The sequence below is a fragment of the Rhincodon typus genome, chromosome 29 (assembly GCF_021869965.1).
Source record: "Rhincodon typus isolate 14 chromosome 29, sRhiTyp1.1, whole genome shotgun sequence".
NCBI lineage: Eukaryota > Metazoa > Chordata > Chondrichthyes > Orectolobiformes > Rhincodontidae > Rhincodon > Rhincodon typus.
The window spans coordinates 33370850-33397463 of record NC_063360.1 but is presented as its reverse complement, the minus strand read 5'-3'; the positions used below and the strand labels follow the sequence as shown (position 1 = coordinate 33397463).

General features: G+C 41.4%; 1 protein-coding gene across 1 annotated transcript in view; it reads right to left on the bottom strand.

Annotated features, from left to right (window-relative positions):
• Positions 1 to 26614, bottom strand: part of LOC109938277 (semaphorin-4E-like) — an 81734-nt gene that overhangs the window by 29510 nt on the left and 25610 nt on the right. The window contains exons 2-5 of the mRNA XM_048614299.1: positions 24878 to 24961; positions 24163 to 24562; positions 22692 to 22837; positions 595 to 657 (exon numbers count right to left, since the gene is read on the bottom strand). Coding sequence (XP_048470256.1) covers positions 595 to 657; positions 22692 to 22837; positions 24163 to 24295 — 342 coding nt within the window. The 5' untranslated portion in view covers positions 24296 to 24562; positions 24878 to 24961. The remainder of the gene's footprint in view (positions 1 to 594; positions 658 to 22691; positions 22838 to 24162; positions 24563 to 24877; positions 24962 to 26614) is intronic.

Here is a 26614-nt window from a genome sequence, read left to right as displayed (position 1 = left end):
GTAAGGAGCAGGAGGTTAGAGGGGACTTGAGGAAAAATGACTTCACATAGAGGGTTGAGGGAATCTGGAACTCACTGTCTAAAAGGGTAGTAGAGGCAGAAACCCTCAAGACGTTTAAGAACTAATTTAGATGAACCCACTTGAAACGCCACAGCATAAGATGCTATGGGCTAAATGTTGGAAAAAGGGATTAGAATAGATGGATTTTGAAGACTAGCATGGACATGATGGGCCAAAGGGCCTTTTTGTGTGCTGTAACAACTCTTGACTCTTACAAAATCAAAATCTTGCTTTCATTTTTACAAAACGATATTTTTTTCTGATATGACTGAATATAATTTATGTTCAAGAGTTAGGATCTTCCACTTCTTTGGAAATATCCAGGAAAAGACTGATGAGAATTCGCAGTTTATGGAAACTCCTAGGTCACAAACAATAATATTGTTGTATATTTTTGAAGAATAGCAGATTGCTCTAATAAACCTGAAGTCATTTCAGAATGTTTCTACATGTTAGTGCTCCACATTATTACGAACCATTGTTGGCAGTAGCTAGTTAGTTACCAATGCATGCAGTATTAATTGTAGAACATACCTCTCTTGACTTTCCTTTGTACATACATTCATTCCGTTTGCTTTCAGGAACAGCCCACATTTCCTGGAATAAAGGGAGAGGGAGACGTGTAAACATGTACCATTAGAGATGAACACAGAGTCATTATTCGAGGCAAGCTTGGGAGGCTTTAAAAAGAATTCAAAAATGAAAGTACTGCAGTACTTGCACCAGCTGTGGAAAGACAAGTCAGTTGATCTTTCAGGCATTATGACTAATTGTCAGAACAAGCTTATTAAAGATGAATCACATTTAAGAAGGAACACAAGGGAACGGGAATAGGGAAAGACACATAGCCAAAAATGATGTGACAAAAAGACAATTAAATGCCAGACCTAATATCAGCAGGAGACAAAGGAATGCATAATTAAAGGAATTAATGAAATGAAAAGCAGGCTTAAAAATATGCTCTGAACATGGTTTGGACATTGGTAAAATGGGAACCACAAAAAACCTGAAGGTAGAGGCTTTAGTGAAGTGGTTCAGGAATCTGATGACAAGGAGGGAAACCATGAGTCTAAATGATGCTGGCCTGCACCTTTGATGGTTGACCTGCATTTATTGCAGTCTCTGAGGCACTGCATGCTCCTCATGTCTGTTTTGGCAAGCACAAACATCCGGAAGAAAACCGATGTACTAATCCTTGGTACTGAGGGGGTGTCTAGGACAGACAGCGTGTGTGTTTGTGTGTGTGTCTGTGTGTGTGTGTGTGTGTATGTGTAAAAGGAGTTGATCTTCTGGAGAGTGAGAATAGGAGTTAAGAGAAGAGGAAATAACTGATGAAATGAACAAAAATTTTGCTTCGGCCTTCACTTTAAAAATACAACAAATATCCTAGTAACAGTTATAATTTAAGAGTTGGAAGATAAACTTTGCAAAATTACAAATCACTAGAGATGTAGTGCTAAGCAAACTAATGGAGCTACGGGGAGGCATGTTTCTGGGTCCAGATGGATTTCATCCAACAAGCTAATGAGGTTATAGGTACATTGATGTTAATTTTACAAAATTCCCAAGATTTGAAAAAGATTCAATTGCACCAGAAAGTAGAAAATATGACTCCTCTACTCTAGAAAGGAGGGACGCAGAAAACAGGAAACTTTAACCAAGTTAACTTGATGACGATTGTGGACAAAGTGTTAGAATCAATCATTAAGAGGTTGTAGCAGTGTACTTAGAAAAAATCAAGTTGATCAGGAACAGTCACATGGTTTCATCAAAAGCAAATCATATTTAACCAACTGATTGGAGTTCTTTGAAGGAATCAGATGCAATGTGGGTAAAGGAGAGTCTGTGGATACATCAGACATGCATTTCCAGAAGGCATTTGATAAGATGCCATATCAAAGGCTACTGTGCAAAATGAAAGCTAATGGTGTAGGAAGTAAGACATTAATATGGATAGCAGATTGGCCTCCTGACAGCAAACAGAGTATACATAAATGTATCTTTGTCAGGATGTAATGAATGGCATCCTACAAGTCCCAGGGTCTCAACCATTTAAAATTGATAACATTGTTTTGAATGAGGGGAACAAAATATGGCAGCTAAATTTACAAATGACACCAAGATAGATGGAAAAGTATGTTGTGAAGAAGACATAAGGAAGTTGCAGACAGATATAGATAGGGTGAGTGAGCAATGATTTGGCAGATGCAATGTAATTTGAGAAAATACGAAGTCGTTCACTTTGGAAGAAAGAATAAAACCACACAGCATTACTTAATCAGTGAACAACTGCAGAATTCCAAGATGCACAGGGACTTGGGTGTTCTGGTACACAAGTCACAAAAAGTTAGGTACAGCACATAATCGAGAATCTCACGGGTTGCTATCCATTATTATGAATTCAACTGAACATAAAAGGAAGGCTGAGATAACACATTCTGAAGAAGGGTCCCGATCCGAAATGCCAACTTTCCTGCTCCTCTGATGCTGCCTGGCCTGCTATGTTCTTCCAGCTCCGCACTGTGTTATCTCTGACTCCAGCATCTGCAGTTCTGACTATCTGTGGTAAAAGGAAGGCTGTTATGCTTAAGTTAAACAGGGCATTGGTGAGACCATCTTGAATACTGTGTGCAGTTTCGGTCTCCTTTTTAAAAGGAAGGAGGAAAATGCAATGGAGGCAATTCAAAAGTGGTTTACTAAACTGATCACCAGGATTGAGCTGTGTATTTTATTTACGTAGGTTGGATAGGCTGAGGTTGTTTCCACTGGGGCTTAGAAAAGTGAGCAGTGACTTTGTTGAAGTGTATAAGATCTCGAATAATCATAAGGCAGATATGGAAAGGACGTTTCCTTTTGTGGGTCAGTTCAGAACCAGGGGACACTGTTTTAAAATTAGGGATTGTTCTTTCAGGGCAGAGACGAGGAGCAGTCTTCACCCCCACCACATCTTCCTCGCTCCCCCCACAACCACACCCGACCCCCAAGCACTCATTCCCTGCACCCCTCTCCCCCAACCTCGAGAATAGTGTAGCTTCAGAATTCTCTGCCGCCAAAGACACAGAAAGGCAGGGCCACTGAGGTGAACAGATTCCCTTACCTAACAAGAATCGTGTATTAAATGGGAATATAGAATTCAAAACACAAACAGATCAGCTGTGATCTTACTGAAAGGAGCAGCAAACTCAAGGGACTGAATGGTCTATGTCTGCTTTTATTTTGTATGTTTGTATTCAAACTGGGAAAATTACAGATTCAAACACAACACTGATATTGAAAGTTCTGATAAATGATAAACTGTATCCCCAACTACATTGGTGACAATTAAAGGTGAAATGAAAAGGCATTTATTTCAATACAACATGCCAAACTTTTGAATGTTGTGTGGAACTCACAGCTGACCTCCAACTAAATAAAAATACAGGTAACATTGAGGTAGAGATTCCTTATCACTAGCAAAAGCAGTATAATCCAGGACTAAATTATGTAGAAATTCAATGACTTTAAAAACATCTCAAGATACTCCCAAAAACACTTGCATTTGAGATTGTGATCTTTTGCACTGATTCAAGATTCAATGTCTTCATCACACACCAACCAAAATACCATCCCCAATTAGAAATTGTAAGATTTTACCAATTATGCTTGTTCAAGTATGCTCTTAAAATTGGGCTAATTTTATTTGGTATGCAGGTACTAAAATAGGCACTTCCATCTAAAAAAAACTTTTATTTGGAAAGATAATTTACCAAGATACTGATTGGTGCACATCAATTGAACTAGCAAATTGTTCAATGTAGCTTCTGTAAGTCATTTTGAGTTAATTTAAATCAAATTAAACTCATGTGGAGGACTTTCTTAAAAAATGCATACTTTTTCTGATAAAATTAGTTTCAGCTGTAATAAAGAAGCTGAATTGGGCTCCAATTCAAATATATCAAGAAACACTTCGTAAATGGGGGAAAAAACGTCTGATTGGGATTCTGCACCAAGGCTTTAAGCTTATGTAGGCTATAAATTCAGTTTTTGCAAAAACTGAAACTGTACTCAATCACTGCAGTTTTGACCAAGTCACACAACTTTCCAATTATTGCCAAAGAAAAACCCTACACCCTGACTTTTGATTAAGACGACCATAATCTTAGCATTTTCAAGGCTGGGTTGCAGAAAGACAACATTTTATCAGTTAGCCTTGACTTCTAGCACACAATATTGTGCTTGGATCAGGACTTTGATGCAGTTGGAATGAACAGTTAACAACTTAGTATTCTGGAAGTTTCTTCACACCTATATTGCTTGCACTGTTTTAACTTGATTTGATTTGATTTATTATTGTCACATATACCTAGGCACAGTGAAAAGTTTTGTTTTGCATGCAGTACAGGCAGATCACAACCTACAAAGATCATAGGGTAATATAACAGAGTGAGGAATACAAAGTTATGGCTGCACAGAAGGTGCACAAAAACCAAGATCAACATTAGATTTAAAATTTGAGAGGTCCATTCAGTAATCTAATAGCAGCAGGGAAGAAGCTGTTCTTGAACCCATTAGTACATGTGTTTAAGCTTTTGTATCTTCTGCCTGACAGAAGAGGTTGGAAGAGATTAAAACCGGGCTGGGTGGGGTCTTTGATGATATTGGCTGCCTTTCCATGGCAGCCAGAAGTGTAGATGGAGTCAATGGATAGAAGCTCGGCTTGCATGATGGTCTGGGCTGTGCTTACAGCATTCTGTAGTTTCTTACGGACCTGGGCAGAGCAGTCATTGTACCAAGCCAGATGGAATGCTTTCTATGGTGCATGAGTAAAGGTTGGTGAGGGTTCTTTCGGGCATGCCGAATTTCCTTAGCTTCCTGAGGAAGAAGAGGTATTGTGCCTTCTTGACCATCATATCAACGTGGGTGGTCCAGCACAGACTGTTGGTGATCGTCCCTCCTCTCGACCATCTCCATCTCAGCTCCATAAATATAGATAGGGCCGTGCCATCCTCCTTGCTTCCTGAAGTCGATAATCTGCGCTTTAGTGACTTTGAGGGAGAGATTGTTATCTTTAAGTGGCCTTTGCTGGATATATTATATTCATCGTTAAACTGATGATTTCAAGGATAAGACTACAAATACTGACAAGTTGGTTATTTGGTTGGTACAGCCACCTGAACATGGTTGCAGTACCACTGATTACCAAAAGAGGTCTCGCAAGAATCGGTGACATTGCAGGATATAGAATTACAGTATCAGCTTCTGTCTCCAGCATCTGCAGTTCCTACTGTCTCTGATACAAAGATTGTCTTTTATTTCTTGGAAATGTGCTGAGCTGGATGCTTAAAGACTTAAGACATTAAATAAAAAGCATAAAGTAAATTATTTTTCAACTTAGCACATCCTATATATTGTGTCTTTTTTGAATGGGTTTAAATTGGAGCATAGGAACAACATGGAATGTAAAAGACAAGGAAGTCACACAGACAAGTACTTTCGGTATAATTTCCAAAGCTCTAGGCAAATGTAAAACTACTGAGAAATCAGATCTCAGCACAAAACAACTTGGCAAACTGCCTAGGCTTGTATGACAGTATAGCACATTGCATCAAAAGCAGTAGACAAGAGAACATGCTTGTGTTTCACTTACAAGTACCTGGCACATCACTATGGGGGGCACACAGCAGAAGCCAAGCACTTCCTCACAGAGGAAGAAGGTCAGTAAAAAAAAACAAGATATTATTGGTCTGTTTTGCCACACTCCCAAGTGCATGGTTCCGAGCAGCACGGGGGGAGGCCTGGAAGCAACTTTCCCACCCACTCAGCTAGAGTTGGCCTGAGTCACAGAAGATGAAGAGAAAGGATTTAAACTCTTATCAGCTGTTAACTGTTAAGACTTTGTAAATTGTTGTTAACTTTAAGAGTGTAAAGTAGTTGAATAATGATGGTGTTTAAATAGTGTTTACTGAGATCTTCCTTAGACAGCAGAGCTCAATAACTCCCACATCAATATCAAAATATATTAGCAGAAAGAAAATACCATCATACTTTGTTTAGGCTGACAGGAAGACTGCAAGATAAACAGCTAACATTTACATTGACAATTTTAAACTAGCATGAACTTTGTTATGGTTTTTTGCCAAAACTGCAGTTAGCAACAGAGAAAAATTGTATTTCTCTCTTTTTGGTCTGTTTTTCTGATCATTGTAGAAAACCTCAAAACAGATAAATAAAAAGGCTTGTGGAGTTAAATTGACTGCCCCATTTCAGTGGAGAATGCTTAGGTTGTATAAAAATTTCAGCATAGAAAGAATGCCTATTTCTACCTCAGAATCATGGTACAACTCAACCCCTGCCTTAATCTGCCAACTACTGATATTTTCATTCACAACTTTTGCACCTCTAGGATTTGTGTTTTTAAAAAAAAATTCCAACTTTATTTTCAATTCAATTATGGCCTTGGCTATCAGAAGGTTGAGAACTTCTGCCAGCCCTACTGCGATATAAACTGTGAGATTTGTATAGATGTTTAATATCATCTGTTGTAAGTTTTGGTTCTTGAATTGTAGGTTAATGATCAACATGGGGCAGAACCTTATAAAGACCTGAGTGACGTGGACTATGCCAAGATTTGTGGCCAAATGAGATGAGAAGTCTGGTGAAGCTGATCTTGGCGTCAGACGTCCCACACTCCACTTTATGCTTTTGACAAATGACAATGATGCAGTTGCAGTCAGACGCTGAATGTCTGGCCTGGATGTTGCTAGCAGTAGTAAGAACTGTTGAAGGAGATTTAGCCACTTGCTGCTGAGTCAAGGCATGCCCGTTAATTAAACGGAGGACAGGAATTTTGAATATTGCATCTGTTCCAGCTGCATCGGGGATGGTGAAGTTGTTTCCCTGCAGAAGACAGAGGCTGGAGTAATTTCTTCCTAAACACATTAATAGTCTACAGACCACCGATGTGATCACTGTTTGTAGGAGTGGAGATGTGGTATCATGCACACTTGCAGGAACTGTAGATCGACTTTAACCTCGTTCAGATTATTCAGGGTTGAAACAAATATTCAATCTTAATTGCAGTGATCATAACACCTATTTTGAAATTCCCATTCCCCTCTGTTTACCATCACTATTTGTCTTTTACAGCTCTAATTGTTGGATCTGCTCTGCACTCCTGCAGTGATAAAAAGGTTTTATTCATGGTGGATTAAGGAAAGTGCCCAAAGGTGAGAGAACAAGATTGTTTATAAATCAAACCTCTCACACTCTTTTTAAAAGTCTGTTTTTTTATGGTAGCTACTGGCATCACTGTTTCATAATAGGAGCGCACAAAAATCCCTTTAATGTACATAGAACATAGAACAGTACAGCACAGTGCAGTCCCTTCAGCCCACGATGTTGTGTTGACCTATTATCATACTAAGATCAATCTACCCTGCATGCCCAAAATTTTACTATCCTCTATGTGCCTATACAAGAGTTGCTTAAAAGTCTCTAAAGTATCTGACTTTACGACCACTGCTGGCAGCGCATTCCACATGCCCACCACTCTTTGTGTGAAGAACCTACCTCTGACATCTCCCCATACCTTCCTCCAATCACCTTAAAATTATGCCCCCTCGTAATAGTCATTTCCGCCTTGGGAAAAAGTCTCTGACAATCCACTCTATCTATGCCTCTCATCATCTTGTACACCTGTATCAAGTCACCTCTCATCCTTCTTCGCTCCAATGAGAAAAGCCCTAGCTCCCTCAACCTTTCCTCATAAGACCTGCCCTCCAGTCCAGGCAGAATCCTGGTAAATCTCCTCTGCACCCTCTCTAAAGCTTCCACATCTTTCCTTTAATGAGGTGACCAGAACTGAAAGCAATATTCCAAGTGTGGTCTAACCAGAGTTTTATAGAGCTGCAGCATAACCTCATGGCTCTTAAACTCAATTCCCCTGCCAATGAAAGCCAATATACCATACGCCTTCTTAACAACCCTATCGACTTGGGTAACTTTGAGGGACCTACGGACGTGGACCCCAAGATCCCTCTGTTCCTTCACACTGCCAAGAATCCTGCCATTAACCCTGTATTCTGTATTCAAATTCGACCTTCCAAAATTAATCACTTCACACTTTTCTGGGTTGAATTCCATCTGCCACTTCTTTGCCCAGCTCTGCATCCTGTCAATGTCCCGTTGCAACCTACAACAGTTCTCCACGCTGTCCACAACTCCACCAATCTTCGTGTCATCTGCAAACTTACTAACCCACCCTTCCACTTCCTCATCCAAGTCATTTATAAAGATCACAAAGGGCAGAGGTCCCAGAACAGATCCCTGCGGAACACCACTGGTCACCGAGCTCCAGGCTGAATACTTTCCATCTACTACCACCTTCTGTCTTCTACTGGACAGCCAGTTTTGTATCCAGACAGGCAAATTTCCCTGAATCCCATGCCTCCTTACTTTCTGAATGAGCCTACCATGTGGAACCTTATCAAATGCCTTGCTAAAATCCATATACACCACATCCACTGCTCTACCTTCATTGATGTGTTTTGTCATATCCTCAAAGAATTCAATAAGGCTTGTGAGGCATGACCTGCCCCTCACAAAGCCATGCGAACTAGTTCTAATCAAATTGTGCTTTTCCAAATAATCATAAATACCATCTCTCAGAATCCTCTCCAATAATTTGCCCACCACAGAAGTAAGACTGACCGGTCTGTAATTTCCAGGATTATCCCTATTCCCCTTCTTGAACAAGGGAATGACATTTGCCACCCTCCAATCTTCTGGTACTACTCCAGTGGACAGTGAGGACGCAAAGATCATTGCCAAAGGGGCAGCAATCTCTTCCCTTGCTTCCCGTAGTGACCTTGGGTATATCCCGTCTGGCCCAGGGGACTTATCTATCCTGATGTTTTTCAAAATTTCTAGTACATCCTCCTTCCTAACATCAACCTGTTCAAGCATATCTGCCTGTTTCATGCTGTCCTCACAAACGTCAAGGTCCCTCTCACTGGTGAATACTGAAGCAATGTATTCATTAAGGATCTCCCCTACCTCCTCTGACTCCGCGCACAAGCTTCCTCCACTATCCCTGATTGGCCCTACCCTCACGCTCGCCATCCTCTTGTTCCTCACATTAGTATAGAAAGCCATGGGGTTTTCCTTGATCCTATCCGCCAAGGTTTTCTCATACCCGCTTCTAGCTCTCCTAAGTCCATTCTTCAGTTCCTTCCTGGCTTCCTTGTAGACCTCTAGAGCCCTGTCCGATCCTTGCTTCCTCAACCTTAAGTAAGCGTATGGAGTGTTGGCTTTCTTTGGCAGGGGAGTTGAGTTTAAGAACCATGAGGTTATGCTGCGGCTCTATAAAACTCTGGTTAGACCACACTTGGAATATTGTGTTCAGTTTGGGTCACCTCATTATAGGAAAGTTGTGGAAGCTTTAGAGAGGGTGCAGAGGAGATTTATCAGGATGCTGCCTGGACTGGAGGGCAGGTCTTATGATGTAATGGAAGATGCAAATGGAAACTGTACTCTTTCCAATCACATTCCTTCCTAAAATAAATGTTACCACGAATTTTGAGTCTCTATTTCCTTCTATTTCCCCATCTCCCTTCCCACTGCCCATAATTCTGTTAATCCTGCTTAAATATTCACTCTTATTTTTCTGCATCTTCTCTGCTGTTCCTTCCAATCCATCCTATCTGATACCATTTTTATTGACTGAAGCAACATGGCTTTCATGTATGCTTGTTTTTAAACAAATGCATAACTAGGGTATTGAAACATAGCATACTACAGTGACAGAAATTACAGTGCCACCATTCCTTTTCTAAACAACACAAATTTTGCCAGAATATTTTAAAGCAATGATCCCTTTTAAGGATCTTCACACTTGGTGCAGATTGAACATGAAAGAAACAACCTGTTCCCAGCTAGATAAATCCTGTCCCATGACACAGAATTACAGTCGACACTAACTGCCTGACCTCAGATGAAGAAACTCTGCCAAAGTCAAAAAGACTTTCCAAAACAAAGACATCAACTGAATAGCAACTTCCTGCCCACTACAGGAAAGACTCATCCTAGCCAGCTGTACAAACGTAACACAGTAGTCCCATGGTACATTGTCTGTGAGCTGACTTTTGTAGTAGAAGCGAAAACCTATTTTTATTCAATTAACCACCAGTTGTAAACCAGAATGCTTCATTAATATGTTTATTTATGCACAATAGTTTACGTTCACAAAGATTGCTTTCCCACACACAATTTGAAATGTTAGTTTTTGCTTCACACCACTGTTCCAACACTATTCTCATTGCAGAAACAAACTATAAACAACCCCATTTTGAACTGTCAGTGTCCAAGGTCAATTATCCTGTAGGCAACAGACAGCCCCATGTCAGCATGGTTGTAAAAGGTTTCGAAACAGACATTTCTCGTAAAACACATTGTTATTGTGCTCTAGCACATCACTTTGACTCATGGCTTTTTAAAAAATCTACTAGTCAAGAAGGTTTAACGTCTACAACATGGCTAACTTGAGGAGTAATATCACTTTTAATAGAATGGCAGGTGGCCTTCATGAGAAAAAAATCTACTCTTAATTCAAATTATGAGAATTACAACTTATTTCAAGTGCTAAATAATTTACTCCGTTTATGTTCCTTAAATCGAATAATGGGATTTCTTTTAAGAAAGCTTATTGACAGAAAACACAGTCTGCCACTGACAATTCAATCAGTTCTTTTACGTGAAAAAAGACAAACTATTCCTTTTTTTAAGTTACATTTTATTTCTGTATCTGCCACTTTATTCCTCTCTGACTAAGTGCATGGGTACGATTGTGCAGGCACTCGTTACATGACATTCCAAATGGCTATTCTATGTGCGTGATCTCAGAGAGTGTGTATCAGTAGTAATGGGTCTGTTGGGCAAGAGGAAAGTCACAGACAAGCCCAGTTCCGTACACACCTATTACCCTCACACATGCTCTCCAGCAAGCGGTTCTAGATAACCATCAGCAATGGGACCCCAGCCAATTTGATTTGCTACTGAATTTTGAAACACTTGAGGCCGAGGCTGATTGTAACTCTTTATGTTACCTTGCCGAGATAGGCCAACTTGCAACAGGATCACTTACCAGCAGCGCTTGCTGATGCCAAAAGGGGGCAAAAGAACAGGCTTGCATTTATTTAGCATTTTTCACAAGCATCTAGCTCTCAAAGGGTTTTACAAACAATTAAGTACTTCACTGAGGAGTAGTCACTTTTGTAATGTAGGAAATGCAGAAGTCAATTTGCACACAGCAAACTCCCACAAAACAGCATTTTGATAATGACTAGACAGATAATCTGTATATTTAAATTATGATGCCTGCAGGACAAATTTTGTCCCAGGACACAGAGGATTATATTCCTTCTCTTCAAAGCAGTGCTAGAGGATGTTTTATTCACCCAAGCAGACAGAAAATAGTTTCATGTGTCATCTGAAAAAAGGCACTCCAATAGCCAGAAATTTGTCACAGTGAGATCTGGTGAAGCCTTCAGAGCGGGGTTGGGGGCGATAGTTCGCTGACAAAATCTAGAACGCTGCGGGGACTGGTGGAGTCTCAAGAGGTGAGGAAGGAAAGGGGTGGGGAACCTGCAGCCATGTGTTCTTGCCCAATCTGGATTCTGACATTGCCAATGCTGGGTACCATCACCCTATACACTCTCAGGACAGGCCTGCACATAGACCTGCTGCACCAAACACGTGGAAAAATAAAGGCCTGCCAGAAAAAAAATCTGGGACAAAACATCCTATCAGTAGGCCACCCAGCCAATAATGCACTGAATAGTCAGCATAAATTTCTGCACTCAAGTTCTGGAGTTCAGCTTCAACCCAAAACCCTGGGGACACAAAGTTGAGTGTGATACAGACATGCTGCACATGTATGTAAGTTGAAAAGCATGTTTAACTATGACATCCCTTTTAATATTCCCTATTAATACTCACTCAAAGATTCATTACTTAGGAAAATACCAGGATCCCTTCCTTTCTATGGAATGCTCCTGCAAGCCTTCCTTGGAGGGAAGAAAATTTCAAGCAAAGAAAGGGGTACTCAAACATAGGTTATGCATCTGCTGGAAACTGGAATGAGACACAAAGCATTCCATTTAGAAACAACTTTTAGTAAAATAATGGAGCGATGGGGATGTGACGGCCTCGTGGTATTACTGCTAGACTATTAAACTGAAAACTCAGCTAATGCTCTGGGGAGCCAGGTTTGAATCCCACCATTGCAGATGGTGGAATGAGAATTCAATAAAATGTCTGGAATTAAGATTCTAACCTTAACTATGAAACTATTGTGGAAAAAAACTCATCTGGTTCAGTGACACCCTTCAGAGAAGAAAAATGAGTCATCCTCGCCTGGTTTGGCCCACATATGACTCCAGAGCCGCAGCAATGTAATTGACTCTCATCTGCCCTCTGAAATGGTCGAGCAAGCCACTCAGTTATAACAATTGCTATAAAGTCTCAACAAAGAAATGAAACCAGATGAACAACCTGGCACACAGATCCAGGCACTGGACAAGACAATGGCAAAAACAGCCCTGTCCAAAAAAAAGCCCCAGACCCTACCACTGCCATGCCTGAATATGTTTTGTCCCACCGGCAGAGATGGTGGCACAGTGGTATTCGTAGGAGGGATTTGCCCTGGGAGTCCTCAACATTGACTCCGGACCACATGAAGTCTCACGACATCAGATTAAACATGAGCAAGGGAGCTTCCTACTGTTCATCACATATAGTCCTCCCTCAGGTGATGAATCAGTACTCTTCTATGTTGAGCAACACTTGGAGATTGCACTGAAGGTGACAATGGTGCAAAATGTACTCAGGCTGGGGGATTTCCTTGTCCACCACCAACAGTAGCTTGGCAGCAGCATAACTGATTGAACTGGTCGAGTCCTAAAGGACAATGTTCCTAGATTGGGTCTGCAGCAGGTGATGGAGGGGAAAAAGAGGGGAAAAACATACTTGACCTCATCCTCACCAATCTGTAGGTTGCAGATGCATCTGTCCATAATGGTATTGGTAAGAATGACCACCACACATTCCCTGGGGGACCAAAGACCTGCCTTCACATTGAGAATACCCTCCATCGTATTGTGTGGCACTATCACCGTGCTAAATGGGACAGACTTTGAACAGATCAAGAGACTCAAAACTGGACATTCATGAGGCACTGTGGACCATTAACAGCAGGAAAATTTCCCCAACAGAATGCGCAACTTCATGGCCCAGTATATCCCCCACTCAACCATTACCATCAAGCCAAGAGATTAACTCTGGTTCAATGGGCAGTGCAGGAGAGTATGCCAGGAGTAGCACCAGACATACCTAAAAATAAGGTATCAACCTGGAGAAACTACCAAACAGGACTACTTGCTTGCCAAATAGCATAGGCAAGTGATATGGCTAAGTGATTCCACAACCAATCAAATCAAACCTAAGCTCTGCAGTCCTGTCACATCCAATTGCAAATGGTGGTGGGCAACTGAACAACTCACTGGAGGAGGCGGCTCCAATAATATCCCATCCTCAATGATGGACGAGCCCAGCACATTCATGGAAAAGGTTGAAGAACTCACAACAATCTTCAGCCACAAGCACCGAATGGATGATCCATCTTGATCCTCCAGTAGTCCCCAGCATCACAGATGCCAGTCTTCAGCCAATTCAATTCACTCCATATGATTTCAAGCAACTGTTGGAGGCACTAGATACTGAAAATGATATGGGGCCTGACAACAATCCACAGTATTGAAGATCTGTGCTCCAGAACTTGCTGCTCCCCTAGCCAAGCTGGTCCAGTACAGCTCCAACACTGGCATCTACCAGTCAGACAATGTGGGAAATTGACCAAGTATGTCCTCTACACAAAAAGCAGGATAAATCTAACCTGGCCAATTACTGCCCCATCAGTCTAGTCTCAATCAATAATAAAGTAATAGAAGATGTTATCAACAGCGCGATCAAGCAGCATCTGCTAAGTAACAATCTGCTCACTGGAGGCCTGTTTGGGTACAGTCAGGGCCACTCACCTCCTGACACCATCCAGGGCAATTTAGCCTGCTTGATTGGCACCATATTCACAAATATTCAGCCCCTCCACCTCTGATGCTCAAGAGCAGAAATGTTTGCGATCTGCAAGATGCACTGCAGAAATTCACCAAAAATCCTTAGATAGCACCTTCCAAAACCACGATTGCTTCTATCTTGAAGGGAAAAAGCACCAGATATGTGGCAACACCACTACCTGCATGTTCCCTGCCAAGCCGTTCATCATCCTGATTTGGAAATATATTGTCATTCCTTTACTGTCTTTGGGTCAAAATCCTGGAACTCCCTCTCTAATGGCACTATGGGTCTACCCACAGCATGTGGATTGCAGCATTCAAGAAGGCACCTCACTGCCACCTTTGAGGGCAACTGCTGACCAGAAAGCACCACCCATTTCCCATGACTGAATACAAAAAGTTCTCCCTTTATTATTCAGAGCAGAATTAATCTGCCAGAGATAAAGAAGTATTTTAAAATGTGCCATATATTTTGTCAAATATTAAAAATCTGAAATGAAAACAAAGTGCTGAAGAAGCTCACAATGTCTGGCTGCATCTGTGAAGAGAAAAATAGAACTAATGGGCTGAATTTGTTTAAATGTCAATTTTGTCAAGTTTCATGGATGGTATCTCTTGCAAGGTTCATAACATCCCGAATTACCTACCACACCCCTATAGCAATGCTTTCATCCAGCGTTAGCCCAATTTGATTACTCATTGCATCTGGAATCACTTGCCACTGTTGAAAATATCCTGGAATCGAATGTCATCCCTGGCACCAGTGCCATCTTTAAAAGACTGCTGTGTGCATCGGCAAGCACTTTTAGACTGGAGCTGCCCTGCACAGTGACTGACACTTACCCTGAATGTAGCAGGAAAGGGGAAATTTGCACATCACTTTGCGGACAGGGATTTGGATGTCCTAGTGGATGAGGTGATGTAGCATAGGGCTGTCTTCTTCACCTAGCACCCAATAGAGACTGCACACCAAACTCTGCTAGCCTGGTGTGAGGTTGCCACCAGGTCAGTGTGGTATCAGCCATCTAGAGACACACCCAGCAGTGCAGGAAGAAGGTCAATTACCTTCTTCACTCTGCCAGGGTAACAGCCACCAACTTCTCTGCTATCTCACATGCCTCCCACAAGGCTCAAGCTCTACCGTTCTCACTATTGCATGCAACATTTTCCCTCACGAGCTCTCACCCATCCTAACACTTGACATTGCCAATCCTGCATGTGCTCTACATTGCCTAATGACTCATCTTTCCCCCACCTGCTGCAGCACCAATAGCTGTGGCACCTACTTTCATTTCACTCAATTCCTCCCTTCCTCTCATTCCAACAGAAAACAGCATATAATAGAGCAGAAAGAGCCTAGTCTTTAACACCTCATCCCAATGAAGAAACCCTGATTGCCCTGAGTGGCTGACTGTGCCACTGATTAATATCAGAAGCTCTCCTTAACTTACTGAACTGGGATCCCCTGATGTAAAGTAGCCTGCCTTGACTTAACTAAGGACTGCTGATAACCATGACAACATGCCAGGCCTGATGCCTGTGGTAAATGGCAAGGCAAAACAGAATTAATGCAAACCTGGTAGCTCTGACCGAGGGAGCAAACCACAAAAAGACAAGGCAAGGCAGGGATTCTGTAAGCATCCAGGTAGGCTCAAGATGATTGAGCGCTATGACAGCGAGCAAACAGCCCTGAGATGCAGCCTAGTCCAATCTGTGAGCTGGATGCTTATCCCTGCAGATAAAGTGTCCTTGCAGCAATATTTCAATGCTAGTTGCCAGAGTGCCTCCAAAGAATTATTTTAAAGCACAGAAGAGTCCTGTCAGTTGTTCATAATGATGCCACAATACTCCTGAAGAGCTGGTCGGTGTCAGTCAGCAGCATCCGTACTGATTTGATTTAATTTATTATTGTCACATGTACTGAGACACAGTGAAACGTATTGTTTTGCATGCTAACCAGACATATCATACCATACATAAGTACATCAGGGTAAAAGAACAGAAATACAAAGTATAGTGTTACAGCTACAGCGAAGATGCAGAGAAAGATTAACTCTAATATAGGACAGATCCATTCATAACAGCGGCGAAGAAGCTGTTCTTAAATCTGTTGGTACATGTTTTCAACTTTTGTATCTTTTGCCGGGTGGAAGACAGTATAACCAGGATGGGAGGAGTCTTTGATTTTGCTGGCTACTTTCCCAAGGCTTTGGCAAGTGTAGACGGAGTCAATGGAAGGAAGGCTGGATTTCGTGATGGGCTGGGCTGAGTTCACAACTCTTTGTAATTCCTTGCAGTCTTGGGCAGAGCAGTTGCCATACCAAGCTGAGGTGCATCCAGATAGGATGCTTTCTGTGGTGCATCTATAAAAATTGATAAGAGTCATTGTGGACATACCAAATTTCCTTAGCCTTCTGAGGAAGTAGAGGCGTTGGTGTACTTTCTTGATTGTAGCATTGACATGAATGGACCAGGATAGATCGTTGATGATATCTACTCCTATGAATTTGAAGCTCTTGATCACCTCCATCTCAGAACCATTGATACAGACACAGGCGAGTCCTCCACTCCACTTGCTGAAATCAATGACCAGCTCCTTCATTTTGCAAACATTGAGGGGGAGATTGTTGCCTTTACACCATGCCACTAAGCTGTCTCTTTCCTGTACGCTGTCTCGTCATTGTTTGAGATCTGACCCACTACAGTGGTGTCATCAGCAAATTTGTAAATGGAGTTAAAGCTAAATTTGGCCACACAGTAGTGAGTGTATAAGAAGTATAGTAAGGGGCTCAGTACACAGCCTTGTGGGGGTACCTGAGTTGAGGATTATCGTGGAAGTGGTGTTGTCGCCTCTCCTTACTGATTGCAGTGTACAAGTCAGGAAGTCAAGAATCCAGTTGCAGAGTGGGTAGCAGACTCCTAGGTCTTGGAGTTTGGAGGGGAGTTTTATTGGTCATTGGGTGTGAGAATCTAGTGCCCTGGAGCATGTTCTGAGATGTTGTTTCAGAAAGTGCACCCAACTGCAGCTCCTCACAAACCACATGGATACGTTGGAGCAGCAATTGGATACACTTAGGAGCATGAGAATGGCAGGAAGCGTCATAGACAGTAGTTTTAGAGACGTGGTGACACCCACGGTACAAGCAGATAGATGGGTCACTGTTAAAAGGGGCAGGCAGCCAGTGCAGGAATCCCCTATGGTGGTTCCCGTCTCTAATAAGTATACCGTTTTGGATACTGTTGGGGGTGATGACCTATCAGGAGACAACAGCAGCATCAGCCAGACTAGTGGCACCACGGCTGGCTCTGTTCTTGAGAAGGGAAGGACAAAGAGCCCTAGAGCAGTAGTTATAGGGGGCTCAATAGTTAGGGGTACAGATAGGCGTTTCTATGAATGTAAAAGAGACTCCAGGATGGTACATTGCCTCACTGGTGCCAGGGTCCAGGATGTCTCTGAACAGGCAGAAAGCATTCTGAAGGGAGAGGGTGAACAGCCAGAGGTCGTGATACATATTGGTATGAACGACATGGGTAGGATGAGTGACGAGGTCCTGCAGCAGCAGTTCAGGGAGTTAGGTAGAAAGTTAAGGAGCAGGACCTTCAAGGTTGTGCTCTCGGGATTAATCCCTGTGCCACGTGCCAGTGAGGCTAGAAATAGGAAGATAGTACAGTCCAACAGATGGCTAAACAGATGGTGTAAAAGGGAGGATGTCAGATATCTGGACCATTGGGATCTCTTCTGGGACTGGTGGGACCCGTGCAAGAACGACAGGTTGCATCTAAACTGGAGGGGCACAAATATTCTGGCTGGGATGTTTGCTGGTGTCATTCGGGAGGATTCAAACTACCTTAACAGGTGGTTGGGAACCAAAGCAAAAGTGAATTGACTGAAAAGGAACTAGACAATCAGGCCGGTAAGACTCAGAGGAAGAGCGGGCAGGGTGTGGTTGCTGATCAAAGCAGATCTGGTGGACTGAAGTTTCAATGCAAGAAGTGTAACAGGTAAGGCAGATGAGCTTGCAGCTTGGACTTGTACTTGGAACTATGATGTTGCTATTACAGAGACTTGGTTAAGGGAGGGACAAGATTGGCAGCTTAACATTCCAGGATAAAGATGTTTCAGGCAGGATAGAGGGGGATGTAAAAGGGGTGGGGGAGTTGCACTGCTTGTTAAGGAGCATATCACAGCTGTACTGTGGGAGGACACCTCAGATGGCTCATACAGTGAGGCAATATGGGTAGAGCTCAGGAACAGGAAGGATGCAATCACAATGTTTGGGGTTTACTATAGGCCTCCCAACAGCCAGCGGGAGAAAGAAGGACAGATATTTAGGCAGATTTTGGCAAAATGTAACAGGGTTTTTGTCATGGGTGATTTTAACTTACCATATATTGACTGGGACTCACTTAGTGCTTGGGGCACGGATGGGACAGAGTTTGTAAGGAGCATCCAGGAGGGCTTCTTGAAACAGTATGTAGATAGTCCAACTAGGAAAGGGGCCATACTGGACCTAGTATTGTGGAATGAGCCAGGCCATTGTCTCAATAGGAGAGAAGCTCAGGAACAGTGATCACAATTCAGTAAGCTTTAAAGTACTGATGGATAAAGATAAGTGTAGTTGTCAGGTAAAGGTGCTAAACTGAGGGAAGGCTAATTACAATAATATTAGGCAGGAACTGAAGAATGTAGATTGGAGGAAGATGTTTGAGGGCAAATCAACATCTGGTATGTGGGAGGCTTTCAACTGTAAGTTGATAGGAACTCAGGACTGGCACGTTCCTGTAAGGATAAAGGATAAGTATGGCAAGTTTAGGGAACCTTGGATAACGAGTGATATTGTAAGCCTAATCAAAAAGGAAAAGGAACCATTTGTCAAGGCTAGGAGGCTGGGAACACACGAAGCAAGGGTGGAATACAAGGAAAGTCGAAAGAAACTTAAGCAAGGAGTCAGGATGGCTAAAAGGGGTCATGAAAAGTTATTCGCCAACATGATTAAGGAAAATCCCAAGGCTTTTTATACATATATAAAGAGCAGGAGGGTAGCCAGGAAGAGAGTGGGTCCACTCAAGGACAGGGAAAGAAATTTATGTGAGGAGCCAGAGGAAATGGGCAAGGTATTAAATGAGTACTTTGCTTCAGTATTCACCATAGAAAAGGACTTGGTGGATGATGAGTCTGGGGAAGGGCGTGTAGATAGTTTGGGTCATGTTGAGATCAAAAGAAAGGAGGTATTGGGGGTCTTGAAAAACATTAAGGTAATCAAGTCCCCAGGGCCTGATGGGATATACCCCAGAATACTGAGAGAGGCAAGGGAAGATATTGCTGGGGCCTTGAGAGAAATCTTTTACCCTCACTGGCTACAGGGGAAGCCCCAGAGGATTGGTGAATAGCCAATGTTGTTCCTTTGCTTAAGAAGTGTGGCAAGGATAATCCAGCTAATTACAGGTCAGTGAGACTTATGTCAGTGGTAGGGAAATTATTGGAGAGGATTCTTTAAGATAGGACTTACTCCCACTTGGAAATAAGTGGGCATATTAGCAAGACGCAACATTGCTTTGTGAAAGGGAGGTCGTGTCTCACTGACTTGGTTGAGTTTTTTGAGGAAGTGACGAAGATGATCGTTGAGGGTGGGGCCGTGGATGTTGTCTACACAGGCTTCAGTAAGGCCTTTGACAAGATCCCTCAAGGCAGGCTGATACAGAAGGTAAAGTTGCACAGAGTCAGAGGTGAGCTTGCAAGATGGATAAAAAAACTGGCTTGGTCACAGTAGATGGAGGGTAGCAGTGGAAGGGTGCATTTCTGAATGGTGGGCTGTGATTAGTGGCGTTCCTCAGCAATCAGTGTTCGGACCTTTGCTATTTGTAATATTTATAAATGATTTGGAGGAAAATGTAACCGGTCTGATTAGTAAGTTTGTGGATGACACAAAGGTTGGTGGTATTGCAAAGAGCGATGAGGACCGTCAAAGGATACAGCAGGATATAGATCGATTGGGCAGGAAGATGGCAGATGGAGTTTAATCTTGAAAAACATGAGGTTATGCATTTTGGAAGGTCTAATTCACATGGAGAGTTTACAGTAAATGGCAGAACCCTTAAGAGTATTGATAGGCAGAGGGATCTGAGTGTACAGATACACAGGTCACTGTAAGTGGCAACACAGGTGGAGAAGGTCACCAACAAGACATACGGCATGCTTGCCTTCATCGGCTGGGGCATTAAGTTTAAAAATTGGTAGGTAATGTTGCAGCTTTATAGAACCTTAGTTAGGCCGCATTTGGAATATTGTGTTCAATTCTGCTCACCACACTACCAGAAGGATATGGTGGTTTTAGAGAGAGTACAGAAAAGATTTACCAGGAATCTGCCTGGTATGGAGGGCATTAGCTATGACGAGAGTTTGGAGAAACTTGGGTTGTTCTCACTGCAACGACAGAAGTTGAGGAGCCACCTGATAGAGGTCTACAAGATTATGAAGGGCATGGACAGAGTGGACAGTCAGAAGCTTTTTCCCAGGGTGGAAGAGTCAGTTACTAGGGGGCATAGTTTTAAGGTGCGAGGGGCAAGGTTTAAAGATGATGTACAAGGCAAGTTTTTTTTACACAGAGGTTGGTGGGTGCCTGGAACTTGCTGCCAGGGGAGGTAGTGGAAGCAGATACAATAGTGGCTTTTAAAAGGTGTCTTGACAAATACATGAATAGGATGGGAATAAAGGGACATGGTCCCCAAAAGTGTAGGGGGTTTTAGTTGTGACAGCCAGCGTGTTGGTGCAATTTTGGAGGGCCAAAGGGCCTGTTCCTGTGCTGTACTTTTCTTTGTTCTTTGTTCTTCGAGTGTCCAAGACAGCAGTCCAGAGAAGCAAGCAGCAAGCCAACGTCATTAAGAACCCACTTTGACTTTCATGACAGGAATTATCAACAGTTAGTTTCCTCGCAGGATGGTGGTAAAATAGGAAATTGCATATTGCTGAGGTAACATTTATTTTTAATGAATCAAACAACAAGTAATAATCACCATAATAGGTTCGTGCCACTGTCTAGTCAGAATCTTGTTTCGGCGCCAAGAATTCCTTGTTTGAAAATGCAATGAGTTGTTCCTGACATCAAAAAAGGCCTTGCCCAATTTTTCATGCAATTTTCTAAGATCTTTTCATCAGATCACAATCAGGTGTGATTTTCTCATCATGGCTCGCATTGTTCAGGGCCCTATAAGATTCCATCCAACTAATCAAATGCAAAGACTCTTCTCTGAATGGATGCTGCAAGAACTGGTGGGTTTCTTCAACACTTTCTGTTTGTATTTCAGATCTCTGGCATCTGTAGTATGTTGCTTTTATTTTAAAAATGCCATGCAAGGGACAATACCACAATGAGAAGTCCTACTCAATCTCTAAAGCATGATGCATCGCTGAATTATTAGTAGGCATCCAATAATATTGAGCTATGGACAGATGAGGTATCAGCTGTCATACTCCACCCCATTAACTGAACAGGCTGCCAAAAATCACTCCCTGAGCTTATATGTAAAAAATGGGGACTTAGGAAAGGAAACACAAGGTCATACCAAATGTAAAATCACAGTTGGTCAGATTCTGGCTTTAGCTCCACTTTGCTGCATAGACCCCATAACTCTGGACTCCTTGTTGTTCAAAAAAATCTATCTGACTCAGCCTTGAATATACTCAACACAGCCACAACTGGGGAAGATTAACCACCCTCAAGAGTAGAAATTCCTCCTCGTTTGTGTTTTAATGGGAGATCCCTGATTTTGAAACTGTGTCCTCTAGTTCCTGACTCTTCTCATAATGGAAACATTATCCTGCATCCATCCTGTCAAGTCCCTTAAGGATTTTATAGTTTAAATAATATCACTTGTCATTCTAAACTAAACTAAACTCAGCCTTTCTTCAACAACCTCTTTACCCGAGATGTGTTGGCCTTTATTGTCGGGTAACAGAGGGGTGTCTTATTACATATACACAAGGCACTGGTGATACAATATAATAGAGTGCTTCATGTTAGTTGCCACACTTAAGGACGGATATACTGTACTGAATTTTTTATTCAAGAGAGAGTGGAGGTGGAGTCATTGGATATATTTAAGGCTGAGATAGAGAAATGTTTGATCCGCGAGGGAGACAGGGTTGTAGGTGACAGGCAGGAAAGTGGAAAGTCCAGTTGAGGCCACAATCAGATCAGCAATGATCTTATTGAATCGTTGATCAAGGCTAACATGCCAAATTACTTATTTTTGCTTCAATTCTTTCTTATGTTGTCATGAAAGATCCTTGGATTTCTTACAAGCAGCATTCACATGGGTTTCAGTGAGAACTTGTAGCACAGGAAGATCTAAAGATGAAAGCAGCATCAAAGGAAAGTAAACACAAGAAACAATTTAGAAATGATTGATCTTTAAAAGAGTGGTCTTGCATTGTAAACTATAGATTTTCCAGTACATTACCAGTTTTATTCATATCAACAATATGATTTATATAATAAAAATGGAGATTTCTCTCAAAATGCTTACTTGTGAAATACTATCTGAAACATTGTCAATGTTGAGTGCGAAGATTGCATCTCTCGCTCCTACAAACAATAGGTTGAGCTCCTCACTAAGCAGCAACGTTGAGTAATTAGAGATTCCTTGTTCAGCGAACGTTTTCAGATTTGCATCTAAAGATAAAATGGTATGGAAGGCTGTCAAAATATTAAAGATTTATGGAAGAGCTCATCCCCTACTTCCTATACACTGTACATTAGAGTTAGGTTTGTGCTTGTAATTATACCGGTTATCTGCAATAAGAAGTCACCATTAACAAGGTAGATTATTTTAAAAGGTGCAAACAAATTACTGACATGGAGAAAAGGCACAGCGGAATCTTGAATATCCATGCTGCTATTATCTGAATCTTTGAGAGTCAGAAGACAGTTAGAGTTGGACTTAGTTTTGCATTATTGAGATTTTAGAATAATAGCTATTTTATGATAAGGAGTTCCTAATGGTTTCTGAGTCACCACTGTCTCACTTCTTAGAAACCTCCAGAAACTAGAATTAGATTTGCATTTCTCTTTGATTTGCATCTTGTCAGGTAGAATTTCTACACAGCAATGTACAAAGAGAAAGATCAAGTTTCTAAATGTATTTTATGCAAACCAGTAATACCCTGAAACTAATTTCACTGGAATTCCAGTGTACCAGTACATCTCACACTGCGTGTGCGAATCTATAATATAATTAAGCTTTACTGATTCTTGGAGTTGCGTACACATAATTTAGTGATAGGAAAGTGGAGTATCGAAATCTACCTTCGTTGAACTCAACTGTCAGAGCAAAACAAAACCAAATACTTTGCTGGCTTTCAATGAAGCATTAACCGTTTGAGGAAGACACTGGAGGATTGTTGGCTGCAACTCTATCAGAGGTCAATGCCTTCAAAAAGAGAGATATATTCAAGAGATAGACTTATGGCAAAAAAAACCTTTAATAGGGCAGTAAAATTAGATTTTGGGTACAGTAATAAATTATTCATTTTGTTGTAATGGTAAATCAATGTTTAAATGCTATCAAGGCAAATTATTGAACTAATAAATCAAGCAGCAGAAAAAAAAGGCTGTGAAATCTGCAGGGTGCCAATAAAAAACAAATGGATTTTCGGGAAAGAGAACTTGAACCCTTGTCCCATTCATCCTACAAGCAATACCAGTCTAACACAATAGTGTTGGCTCTGAAATAGAATCTAAATTGCCCAATAATTCATTTGTTTTGAGTAAAAGCCCACCACTACATTCAAGGCAACTAGAGATTGGAAATTATTGCAGCTACGGTAGCATCATTAGATGCCAAAGGACAAATGAAAAAAAACATGAACAGTGGTAACAGAAGAAACCAAACTATAGTACTATTCCTCTACATTTGGAAGCTATGGTGGAAGTGGAAGTAAATGCTACTCAATTTAAAATTAAAGTACAATTTATAATAAAACCACTTGGTTTCTTACCTTCAAGATTCACAGTTTTTCTTGGTGTACAATCTGGTAGAAAGGCTTGTGAATGGAGTAGATATCTGATCAGCAGATTAGAAAATAGGAACACAGCAGCTTTTTGCATTTTCAGAAAGCTCACTTGCAGCATCTATGTTTGGACGTTTAAAGTTTTGGAGTGATGCTACTGATAAACATATTTAATTGAATATTTTAGAATGTCTTCAGTAAGCTTCAAGAACCACTCTGCTGAAGGAGTTTTTGTTCTGCAGGACCAGGGTCCACAACCGTAATCAACATTGTGCTAAATTTGAAATCTCATCTCAGGTAAAAAGCATTTGCTGCAAAAAGAAAGAATCTCCCAGGTTGTATCCTTCAAACACGACTGAGAGAAGCCTTCATGAAGTACAGTATTAACCTGAAATAGAAGTTGCAGTTCAGTATCTTTACACAACTTGATATCCTTGAGTGTAACAACTTACTTCCCCTTCCAAAAACAATCCTTGTAAACATCCCAGTTTTACAGTAACCTTCACTGTAAATTTTTTAAGTGTTGTCACTTTTATGATAAACCCAAAGTAGTCATTTTAAAACATTTTCAACTTCAGTTTTAAATTTTCTGCACGCACTAAGGAGGGAATAACAAAAACATTGCTGAGCCTCTCCTGTTCTGTTGGTACAAACAGTAAAGACAAGCTACTGACATCTCCCATTGAAAATCAATCCAACTTACGGCTGAGTTGCGGAATTTCAGGATGGTAAAAATTCATGAACAAAAACAGAAGCTGACGGAAATGCTCAGCAGGTCTGGCAGTATCTGTGAAGAAAAAGTCAGGGTTAACGTTTCAGGTCCAGTGATCCTTCCTCAGAACCACAACCATAATCGACATCATGCCAAATTTTCTGATAGGTCACCAGACCCGAAACGCTAACTCTGACTTTTTCCTTCACAGATGCTGCCAGACCAGCTGAGCATTTCCAGAGACTTCTGTTTTTATTCCTTATTTACAGCATCTGCAGTTCTTTCGGTTTTTATTCGGTAAAAATTCATGTTAGTTTGCTTCTAGTATGCAGCCAAAGATTAGCCTTCAATGTTTCAAATGCCTTGATCTGACACTGAACAGACCCTTCTAACTCATCCCATATATAGATTCTTGGCAAAACTGCTATGACATTGGGACAATGATGTTTTCTAAAATCTGAAGTGACATTCAAACATGTTTCTTTCAGTTCAGAAATTTCAAAACATTAGCTTTTTTCCCCAAATATCAGAGAATCTAAATATCTCCCAGGTTTTTGAGTCTGGCTAATTTGGATTTTGGATACTTATGGGGTGTACACTGGATCTATTATATAAGTGAACGATCTTTTGTAAGGCCTTTCCTTATTTTTCTTTTTAGAATTGGGTGTTGGTGTCATCTGGAAAGGCCACCACTTGTTGCCCATTCATAATTTACTTTGAACTGTGCGGCTTGCTAAGAGCATCTTAGAGCCAACTACATTGTTATGGGTCTGGAGTCACATATAGGCCTGATCTGGATTGGGAACCAGATGGTCTCATCCAACAACTGATGATGGTTTCATAGTCACCATTACTCAGATTAGCTTTCAATTCCAGGTTTTATTGATTGAATTGAAATTCCACCCATGCCATGGATTTTGAATCATTATCCCAGATCATTAGCCTGGGCCTCTGGATTACTAGTCCAGTGACATTATCATTGTCTCCTTTATGTAATACGCCCATATGCAGATATCTTTGGGTGTACTACACTTAAATTCAACTTTGCCTTTAAAATTGTAAATACAGTTCTCTAATTCCTATCATATGGGGAGCAACTTGCGGCTCAACAAGCCATGTTTAACTTTAGAGTCTTCTCTTCATTTGAACCACTAACTGTTCCTACCCCCTCCCATCGAATACTTACGCTGTTTGACAGTACGAGAACAAGCTCTAGGGAAAGATGAGGAAGAGAAGGGTAACTTTGCACAACTAACAAAGCCCACTGCTTGAAGAGCTTCATGATCAAAAAAGTCTTTGAAATGCAAGATTCTATTGTGTATTCACGTAAAAGTATATGTTGACAGGAGGAATTTCATCCTCACACACCTTTCCTAATGTCTGGGCACTCTTAGACATCACAGAATTCAGAGAAGTACAGTGGTTACAGTGGTTAGATATGAAACTTTACCACAAGCAGTGATGAGTGAATTTGGTAGATGCATTAAGAAGAAAAATACATGAGGGAGAAGGGATATGCTGATGGGGTAAGGACCAGGGTGGGTGGGAGGAACTTCACTGCAGCATAAATGTTGGTATAGTTAGGCCATTTGGGCTGATTAGCCAATTTCTACATTGCAGACTTTAAAAACAAGACTGGCTCTCAATTCTGAAAAGGGTGCAGTTGTATGTGTTAGTAATACAACAATCTTTTAATTATTGAGATAGCAAGAACTGCAGATGCTGGAA